This window comes from Salminus brasiliensis, chromosome 1, assembly GCF_030463535.1.
Source record: "Salminus brasiliensis chromosome 1, fSalBra1.hap2, whole genome shotgun sequence".
Lineage (NCBI taxonomy): Eukaryota > Metazoa > Chordata > Actinopteri > Characiformes > Bryconidae > Salminus > Salminus brasiliensis.
This window is the reverse complement of record NC_132878.1, coordinates 52,020,235-52,030,941: the sequence shown is the minus strand read 5'-3', so window position 1 is coordinate 52,030,941 and position 10,707 is coordinate 52,020,235. Positions and strand designations below refer to the sequence as shown.

The following is a 10,707-nucleotide window of genomic DNA, read 5'->3' as shown; positions in this document are numbered from 1 at the left end:
ATCACTTGGGCTCTTAATGAAACTTGGGCTTTTAATAAAAATATAATGACAGTACTGATATAGGGGCCCTGTCCAAAATATTGTTATGGACAGTTGTACTATTTTTACCACTGTACTGAAGCCTCATGCTAAAAATATAATGCATACATGGTATAGCTGGTTTATGCTGGCCTGCTGTTGGTTTTGAAGGCATACAGTCAAAAAAATAAAAAAAAATAACTACCAAATTTGTCTTTATTACAAACCTTAATGTTTCTGGATGATGATCAAGAAACCCAGATCACAGCAATGCCTTCAGTGTATATACCTTTTCAAAGTCTATTTTTACAATAGTAATCAATGGCTTTTCTTACATAATTTCACAACAATAACAGATCAGTGGTCGAGGTTATGAATATAAGTGGAATACTATTCCAGTTCTTAGCTGATGCTTCCTAAATAAGCCAAAGACAAATTGGTTATTTTAAAACAAATGAATAACTGCTTTATTATTTATAGGGCCTAGAATCTGTATGTTTCTCATAACCCATATTAATTTACAATTTTCAACAGGAACATGGTGTCTCCAGAAGGAAACAAATACTAGTTATGGTGTTAAACTGCAATACCACAGATTATCCATTGAGATGTAAACAAGATCATTCAGAGTAGCTGTTTTATCTTACTGAATTAGATCTCTGTACAGTGGTGTCTAGCCTACAAACCCTCGGACCTTGGTATGCTATTGGAAGGGCAATGTGGTTACTCACTACACTTTTCAGTGTTGTGTGTGCTCTGAGATGCTTAATGACTACAAAAAATATATTAACAAACCAGCAAAAATATTTTACATTATAAACTAACTGGAATGGTCTAATTTGTGTCACACATTACTTTCTGCAACATCAGAACTGCTGAGTGTCAATTCTCGTTTCCCTCACTAAATACTGGAATGGGTATAACTTGGTTGCCAGGACTTGAGGACCACCTTTTATCCGAGATGCTGGCATTAGTGATGGATTGCTCCTCTGTAGAACACGTTTCATCAAAGTCTAGGGCTGCACCGTTGTCTGATTGCTCAGAGGTGGAGAATGTGTGTAAAGGTGACCGTGTAATCGGCCCATGAAGATGGGAGGAAGATCCAGCCTCATCATGGACAGTCTCTTGCTTATCAATGAAATGCGTAATGAACAAAGTTTCAATCTGGACAAGGAAAGTCTCTGACTCTGTCTCTGGAACCTCTGTAAGAATCTTCTTCAGTGACACAAGCAGCTGCAGAAGAGACACACAAAGACAATTAGCTTAGACTAACATTCACCATATTGCACTAGCTTAGCACAAAGCGTATATTGATTACATTTTATTACCTTTTCCAGACATGTGAGGGAGGAATCTCTGCGATACAGCCTGTTCATGGGTACACACCTAAAAGATAGTAGCACCCAAAGATAATGTGTGAATTGCTGGTAACTTGTACTTTTAAATCATAAAGCTTAAAGCTACTTTAACATGCAATTAAATGCAATTCAACATCTGATAATAAAAAACAAATGAAAATCAGACTTTTGGGCTAACACTAATAATGTGTGCTCTCAAAATGCAAAAGTCAAAATAAACCTGCACCAACCCATGAGACTCTCTGTATTTGAACACCACCCATTCTGCTCTTCTCATCACCTCCGTCCAATCAGGAAGCTCTGCAGAGACTCGGTACTCGAACTTGTACGGATGCTCTAAAACAAACATAACAGACTGATGAAACTTTTTTTCCCTTTTCAGCCACTGAAGGGATGTGTTCATACATTTAAATCTGTGGTACCAAAGCTCACATTTTGTCTTTATATATTTTTAATAAGTTTAAAGATAAGCTTAATACACACTCTGGGTGCCAGCAGGCCCGTTCTCTTCCTGCACAAGTAGACAGGTAGTCTGGGACACAGGAGAGGCATTACTGGGGTTAAATGGGCTCACAATCATTCCTATGAACGGAGCTCCTCCTCGAGAGAAATAACTCTGCAGGAGACGGAAAGAAAGGAGTGAGAGAGGCAGAAAGGACAAAGTCCATATTCTCTGCTATTTGATAGTGCATTAAGACAGCTACATGAACAGGAAATCTTTGTGTGGGCACAAAAGGTTAATAGTTTTTTCTGCTTGTTAAATAACTCATACTACTATTAATTCATTTCCATGTGCAAATAGGCTAGAGCCTAAAAATTAGCCAGAGCAAGGATACTGCCAAAGATCCACAACACCTAAATACATAATACAGGCAATAGAAACATTATGCAATATGTTTCACTATTTTAGTCTCACCAGTGTATAAGCTATTTATCAGTTTCAATGTCTCGATAAGGCACCAATATATTTTACCTGGTATTTGGCCTGGGTGTCAATGTCTCTGAGGGAAGGGTTGGGGTCAAAGGCTGGATGGGAATGATACCAGCCAACTACATTGTGACCTTTGTCTCCAAGTAGCTCAGAAGCCTGCGTCTGGGAAACAGGGTCCATTTCACACTGTAGTCCAGTGCTGAGACTGTTACATGGCTCGGCTGCACAGATCTACAAAACACAAATATCTTCAGTTAATTCAGACATTGACTCCTACTACACCGCTATTACAACTGTAACAACCACCATAGAGTAACATTACTAGAAAGTGATCATTCAAATGTCTAAATATTTACTTCATTTCATTTACTACAATATTGCAGTACTGATTAACAGTCCTTATCAGCAGCACTAAAGAACCTTTATCAAATACAACGTATATATTACACTGCTCACCCTTAGCACTTTCTCTTCATCATCATAAGATCCACCCAGCAGTCCAATCACCTCTCCCATGGAGACATGAGCATGCTGGCAAAAAGGGGGAGAAAAAAAAATAATAATAATATCAGAAACTGTACTAGGCTGGTGGGCACTCACTTTAGACACTGGAAAATACATAGCATCTATAGTGTCCAAATGTACCCAGACAACCCTTTTGGAAACACTCTGGAAACTGCACGTGAGCCTAAAGTGACTGTGCCTAATGCCAAGTGTCAGAATGGGGCTTCTGACAAACTGAACTGGGCTGTTTGTCAGTGGAACTCTCTGGGTTCTCTGAAGTGATGGAGCTCCACCTGTTACTTTTAGGATGAGCTGGAGTGGAGTTTGTGATCCAGAACTAATCATCCAACATCAGTACCTGACCTCACTAATGTGTGTTCAGCTGAATGACATCAAACTCTTACAGAAATCAACCGAAAATGTCTACAAACATTAGGACACTGACTGTAATTGCTACTCAACTGGAGTACAAAGCAAGCTTACTTGCTACCTATCGTTACAAGACTATGAGAGAGTCTGCTGCATTGGATTTCAGTGACTGGATTGACAGTCATTTGACAAGCATTGCTCCCTTTTAAAATAACTGCAGATTCCACACAGTCTAGACAACAGACATGTTGCCCCTGTTTCTAGTGAAATTAATGCACCTAGTCTTTAAACTAGCTTACAAGTGTCAGACTAGACTGTATTTCACAACACACACATTCCTCAAGTACTTAAGGCCCACAGCTACATAAGCTTAGCTGTAAACGTACCACATCCATGACAACCAGGGCTTCAGTGCACACTATCACTCGGAATGGTTCCTGATGAGGAAGGAAAATGTGACAGTATTGCAATGTTATTTGTACTTTATTAGTACTTTAGTATTTACTCTTCCAGTATGTTAATCATAGTGTGTCTGTGTGGACGTGCACCTGTGTCTCCTCTCCAAAGTTCTTGCATGGAATAAGCTGGAATGGATCAAAGGAACTGCAGAGCAGGAAAAAATATATTTACATACAACACATATCTAATCATATATTTTTCCAATTACGAAGTGGGTTGACTGATTCACAAAAGACAGACACAGACACATGCTCACCCGCGTTTAGGGAGTTTGCAGGGCCTTGGCTGCCTCTTCTTCATCTCTTCTCTTCTAAGGGCCAGCTCCTCTGCACTCAAGTGCTAATGGGTAAGAACAGCACATAAAACATTGAATATCTAGTCAGAAACTGACCACAGACGTAATCGTGCATTCTTTAAACCCATAGAATTACAAGGGTAACTCTTATAACTTGCATATTAGTGGCACTGTAGTCAGTAGTTACTGAAATGGTCATAGGCTTAATAACTGGTTAATAAGCTTGAGCATTAGGAGGTAATAAGAAATGATGTATAGGATACTGAAAACTAAGAACTTACAAAATAGCAGATACAGTAGGTTCCCTACTGTGTAAAAGGCAGTTAAATTTTAGACATAAATTTAAACAACACTGTGTGATACTGAAACTGATATTATACAGGACTGTGTTTTAGGCACCTAAGCACATTCTACAAATCCATTTATCTTGGCAAAAGGAGTGCTAAAAAACTTACTGAAAAATAGCACTGAAATACAAATACAGTAAAAATTAAGTAACTATTTCTCATTTTAATGAAGCTGGATGCTTAGAAGGTGCTCATTGGATGATAGTGATACAAGTAATACTTGGCCAGTCCTGGCGTGATTCTACTACCTCATATGTCTGGCCCTCCAGGTCTCTAGCATCACACCAGTTTCCCCACATGTCCCGTACTCGTCGCTTCCTTGTGCGCTGAGAGATGGATAGATAAACAGGCAAAAATGAGCCCAACAGTATATAGTGGCCAAAAACCGCTTAAACACATGATCAACTGAAGACAAACATCTCTAGCTTCTATGTCTAATACGTTGGCCTACATCTTGTTAGATGCAATCCATTAAGCAATTCATTGTATACGCAGTTTGCTCAGTGATGTAGTCTGAGAAATGGTACTAGTGCAGCACGGTAAAGAAAGTATGAGAGTAACTGCTAGAGGCCTCCCTCACCATTGACTGCAATCTTTGAGCCAGCTGATAAGCCTCCAGGCGGTCTCTGCTTTCCTTCAGGCGAGAGCGGTCCACCGGCCGTGGACGATTATAGATGGCCTGATCTATGGCATGAAAGAAGGTCCAGAGGTTTTAATGAATGGGACATGATAGCAACGTGACTGCTTGTCCATAGAGACTAAACGAGTAGAGCAACATATTTGAGTTATAGCTTTACCACAGTTAAAGTTGATGGCCCCTATGAGCTCCAGGTAAGTGTGTATTCGACCGATGCAGTTCACATCCCCGCAGTTTTTCAAGCCAGGGCGCACTGAAGTCTTATTTAGGTACTTGGGTTTACTCTTCTCCCTAACAGAAACAACACACACACACACACACACACACACACACACAAACACTGAGCTTAACATAGATGTTCATACTAGAGAGCGTCTAGTAATTCAAACAGCATCATGCATCACATACCACAATTTTCTACATACAGTAACATATTTATTACAGTTGCAGACCCACCACTGATCCAGAATGTAGTTGCGGATTTTCAGATATCGCTCTGGGGTTTTTGATGGACGGCCCTCAAAGAACTCTTGTATGGCCTGCTTTTCCTCTTCCGTGATGGTGCTTATGTCTAGAGTCACTTCATGTTCAGGAGCCTTGAGCTCCTCCTCTTCCTCCTGGTCATCTTCTGTCTCCTCCAAGGAACCACATCCTACCACACCCTTGTCTACAGCAAAAGAAACCCAATGCTTTAGGTCTCAACAGCTCCAAATGTTTTTTTAACAGTAGTAATGCAAGCAGCTGCTGCAATTACTACTATTTTCAATGCCTATAAACATGCAAAAGCTACATTTATGTAGTAACGTGTATTTAAGTAAATCTTTGATGGCTCTGTATATTCCTGGGTTATTTTAATTTTACTTCTAATCAAGTAAGCAATGTAACGTAAATTTAACTTGGTAACATTATACTCAATAACATTCAGATACCATTTCCAATTTGGTGCATAAATCCTACTGCTACCTAGAAGAGGGTAAATATTTGGATGCACCACTAACTTGTTTATAAAAGTAAACTAGTTGATTAAATAAATAAGATTTACTAGTAATAGTATTTTTAATAGCAATAACAGCAAAGTATTTCTCAAAACAGAACAAAAGAATTTAACTAAAGAGATTCTTCATTTTATTCTAGTGTGTTAATGTTTAAACATTTGCTGATATTTTGCTAACTATATACCTAACGCTTAGATTCAGATGCTTCTGAATTGGCTTTAGTAACTGAATCATGATTTTGTTCATCATTAAAAACTGGTCAGGTTAAGAGACAGTCATCAATATAATAATAATAATATTTTAAGTTAATATAAAAATGTTTGAAACTCTTTAAAACAAAAAAACCTGAATAGTTAAATGTAAACGTCACACTCTGCCTGTGTCCATAGTTTTGCCCTGCAGTGTTAATGCACTGAGAAGCACATACCTTCAGAACTCTCATCTCCAGGCAATGTAAATGTCTCTGGGCTAGTGTCAGAAAGGCATGCATCTCTCTGCTCTTCAAGTTCTGGCTCTGCCACTGACTGAGAGCTGCCGCTGTTCACCTCAGAGCTTAAATCCGCAGATACAATAGACACTTCTCCAGGATTCAAAAGTGGTTTCTTCACTGAAGAGTCTGTAGAGGGCACTACTGGAGCAACCTCTTCTTGGTCATGAGGCTGATCAAAACCTTTGGGCTCATCCACCTGGTCTATCTGGCACTCTGGCTGGGATGCATCATCACTGAGGTCATCTGTGATGTCTACATCCTCATCGTCAGACAGCTGTTCGATGCGTATAGTGTTGGCCAGCACAGGGAGGTGTGGCTGGACAGGAGGAGGATGCGATACAGAGGGCGGGGCGTGAAGCAGTGAACTCTGTGGTTTTGCAGATGAATCTTCAATAGGACCTTCGGATTTAGCCTTTGAGTTAAAGGAAAGCAGATGTGAGATCAGTTTTACAGATCATTTTTTAAGAAGCTTATAAGAAGAACAAAAAGTAATAAATGAATGAACCTAGGTCTACTATTTTAAGCGTGAAAACACCTTACAACCAGCAACACTGGTGGAATTCTGTCTGGTATCATCCCAAATGTTCTGCCAATGACCAATCATACCTAATTTTCCCTGCCACTACCATTAACCATCAACCATCATTAAGAAAACAAATGCTACAGACCCTCCCTGATACAATATTTCAGTCAGAAATCATGGTACTGTAAAAATACCCAGGGCATATGTGAAAAGGCTTGAAATCTCTAAAGATCTGGACATCAAATATTCTGAAGTGCACAACTGGCTTGGTGGATTTGTGGAAAAACATGAGGTCCACATTTCAATTCCATACCTTGTTTTTGAAGTACTGCCTGGCAAAGCTCTTCACCTGAAGAACAGTCCTCGTACCAATTAGTTTTGCAATCTTGGTCCACCTCCGCCCATACTGAGCCTAGAGACCACACAACAGTTTAAGTTTAGCAAATATATGCCTCAATTCTAACAGTCTTGACTATTATTAACAGTTTGTAAATGAAAATAAAACAAAATAATAACAAATAAACAAAAAGAAAACATAGGAAAGTTTAAAGGAAAGTAAAACAACAACATACTAGTCCTTTCTCAAAGAGGTCCTTCTCCTCTTGTGCCCAACGAGCTGGAGCTCCAGAGCTCTTTACTGGAGACCTGCACAAAGTCACACTACTCTCAGAAACACTGTAGACGCATGCCCATCATTGTGTAAACTGACTCCTGGAGTAAAATGCTTCTGCAGTCTAAGCAGACATATGTAAACCTAAATGACAAAAAAAGAGGTGCTGCCTTACTTACTTCTTGACTTTAGGCTTATCTTCAGTCCATGCCACTTTAGGTGCCTTCTTACCAGCAAAATAATACCTGATCATTGTTAAGAAGATACAGACCTACACTCTTGATAAATCAATCAATCCAAATAAAGACAACAATGGATTCTGAAAGCATGGCTATAAAATAAAGGATACTGCTCCTCCAACAGCATGCTCTCAATGACCTCTCTGTTCTCGTCACTAATTGAGCTGTCCAGGGTCCAGGGCTGACAAGAGAGAGAACGTCATCATCAGCATCTTGACTGATCAACATTAATAACGATCATTTAGGTTAACACAAAACAGCCAATGACCGTGCCGTGGGTTTGCTTTGTTAATGTCTACATTTCACTCAAATAAGTGACACAGACTTCTGTTATTTGTTAGTTATACTAGCCTTAAAGCGCCAAACTCTTAAAAACAATGCCATATGTTTGAAAGAGTGTGGGGAGGATGAACCTCAAGACCCTTTTAAAAGGTTGAAACTAGGGATGCTCCAGTACCACTTTACAATACCGATACCAGATTTTCAAGTATCTGCCCATACTGATACTAACTCTGACTTAAATACTTGATACTCGGCTATATAAATCCTAATATTTATAGTGTTCCACTTTCTAGAGGTTGTACTGTTAAATATATATATTTTTTTCCAAATAAGATCTAATAAGCTTGAAAGAACAGCATCTACTGGTTGAGTAAGTGGTTGAGCACATTTGAAAAGTTTGAAAAGAGCTATGAAAAAATAAAAATTGGCACAATACAGAAACACTTGCAGGTAGGGAAGCATAACCTTGATAAACTTCACCAAACAGCTTTTTAATCAGTGTTCAGAGTTCAACTATTGTTCAACTATTGGATTCAAAAAGTGCTGTAAAAGTTCCATTAAATGTCTGTTTAATGGTAATAACTATTTATGACTGTCTTTTACTGGTTTCTATATATATATAAATATATATGTGTAAAAAAAAATAATAATAAAATATATAAAATGTAGGGCATCAGTAAGCTTTATGGTATCTGTGCTCTATTGCTGATACTGTGTGTAAGTGCCGGTACAGGCAGGTCAACACTAGAGACTATCACTAAAGCTTCTACACCAAATTAAGATTTGCTCCAATGAACATCATTTCCATTATGTGGGGGTTCCTTAAAGTTTTATTGTTCTCTAAATTCGAGCATCCACATAATAAAAAAACTGGTGCAAAGCTAAATAAATACACTGTACTGACTGTACTGGTTACTGGACACCTTACCAAGATAGCTGTGTCGGTCCTCCACGCTGACTGCAAGTACTGATCCTGTAGGATCATTGCTCCAGTAACTCCAGTCAGATCACTGGAAATACAGCCCAAAACTGCAGATAAGAACATCCTCACCAAAACTGAAATACAGCTGAAAAATAACTGCAGGTCTGATCATTTAAAAAGCGTCTTTAATGAATGGTGCTAAGCACGTTGGCTGACCGTTATCATCTAGCTACACGGGAGCAACAGGACACTGACAGGGGAGCTAGCTAGCTGGTGCTAGCTACGTAGCTAGCTAGCCAAACATAGTATAGTATAGTATAAACAAGCCAACGCCATTAGTCTAATACATAAACTATCACATTAACTACACACACAGCAAAATGCCCGTGTGTGGCTCAGTCTATCTGATGAACATGTCATGCCAGCTGCATTAGCTTCTTGCTCATTCAGCCAACATGCAGGCTGGCATTAGCGCCGATGCGCCGTCCTGCCATGACAGTACCACACCACAGACAGCACACAGATCTCTCTCTGCTCCTCAGAGGAACGGTGACATGTTCAGAGGCATCTTTACCCTTCATCTGCACCACATTCGTCCCCCTCGATGTCAACAACATCCATCTCGTCCGCCATGTCGGTGACGATGACGGTCAAAGCAAACAAGACGAGAAGAGGTTCCCTCAGTCTTCTCGTAACGACACCTTCTGGCAGGGAGTTTACCCACAGCAACAGAGCAGCCCTGCTTGACCAGCTTAGCTCTTGACCAGCACAGGGAAGCTATTGATGTTTTTTTTCCATTAGACGGTTTAGCTGGTCCACTAACATGACCAGGATAATCAATCAGGTTGACCAGCTTAGCTCTCAAGCTCTCTCAGCACAGGCTGGTTGACCAGCTTATCTCTTAAACAGCATAGGTCACATATTTCTTGTTTCATTAGATGGTTTAGGTGGTCTACTAACCTGACCAACCTGACCAGGATAATCAACCATTGTGGACAAGCTTGATGACCAACACGACCAATCTGATCAAAATGATCAATCAGCTTGACCAACTTTGCTCTCAACCAGCACAGGTTACCTATTTTTTTTTTTCATTGAATGGTTTAGCTGGTCCACTAACATGACAGGATAATCAATCATGTTGACCAGCTTAGCTCTCAAGCTCTCTCAGCTCAGGCTGGTTGACCAGCATAGGTTACATATTTCTTTTTTCATTCGATGGTTTAGGTAGTCGACCAACCTGACCAACCTGACCAGGATAATCAACCATTGTGGCCAAGCTGGTCCACCCACGTTGAGCTTGACCAAACGTTCAACTGTCAACCTAGTGAAACATATGATGGTAGGCCAGCTAATCCATCTCAAACTCAAATAAAACCATACGTTATGCATGCTGACAAGCTGACTTCCCAGTATAGGTATGTTTTGATCATAACGGTCAAGTCAGCCATCTTGACCATTAAAGGCCAGCATAGAACATCTGAAGAAAAAGCTGGATCCAGCTCGAACTGGATTTTTCAGCAGGGCAGTACTACAGTATTATGATAGAATACAGTTACGTATTTAACAGCAATTACAGTAATTATGTACAGTAGTTATGTAATTACAGTAATTAGCACATATACATATATATGTCCATATCTTCCTATCCACCTCTTCCTGTTAATTGGGAGATATTTGGGGCAACATATTAAACTAAAGTAATACATTATATATAAGAACATAATT

At 39.6% G+C, this 10,707-nt stretch overlaps 1 protein-coding gene across 1 annotated transcript; it reads right to left on the bottom strand.

Annotated features, from left to right (window-relative positions):
- Positions 1-458: 458 nt before the first annotated feature.
- mysm1 (Myb-like, SWIRM and MPN domains 1) lies at positions 459-9,645 on the bottom strand. Its single transcript, XM_072696134.1, has 20 exons — positions 9,554-9,645; positions 8,986-9,067; positions 7,886-7,956; positions 7,716-7,781; positions 7,499-7,571; positions 7,240-7,338; positions 6,341-6,815; positions 5,375-5,585; positions 5,079-5,209; positions 4,862-4,965; positions 4,530-4,607; positions 3,896-3,978; positions 3,729-3,783; positions 3,567-3,617; positions 2,764-2,838; positions 2,350-2,538; positions 1,860-1,992; positions 1,607-1,712; positions 1,347-1,404; positions 459-1,251 (listed from the first exon to the last, which is right to left on the bottom strand). The coding sequence occupies exons 1-20, from the start codon at positions 9,610-9,612 to the stop codon at positions 901-903; spliced, it is 2,550 nt and encodes an 849-aa protein (XP_072552235.1). The 5' UTR covers positions 9,613-9,645; the 3' UTR covers positions 459-900.
- Positions 9,646-10,707: the final 1,062 nt, after the last annotated feature.

Coding starts and splice junctions, on each gene's coding strand:
- mysm1 (XM_072696134.1), bottom strand. CDS start 9,612: ATGGCGGACGAGATGGATGTTGTTGACATCGAGGGGGACGAATGTGGT. Junction 5,210..5,374: donor AACTACATTCTGGATCAGTG/GTGGGTCTGCAA, acceptor TGTTTCTGTTAG/GGAGAAGAGTAAACCCAAGT. Junction 2,539..2,763: donor ATGAAGAGAAAGTGCTAAGG/GTGAGCAGTGTA, acceptor TGTGTTTTGTAG/ATCTGTGCAGCCGAGCCATG.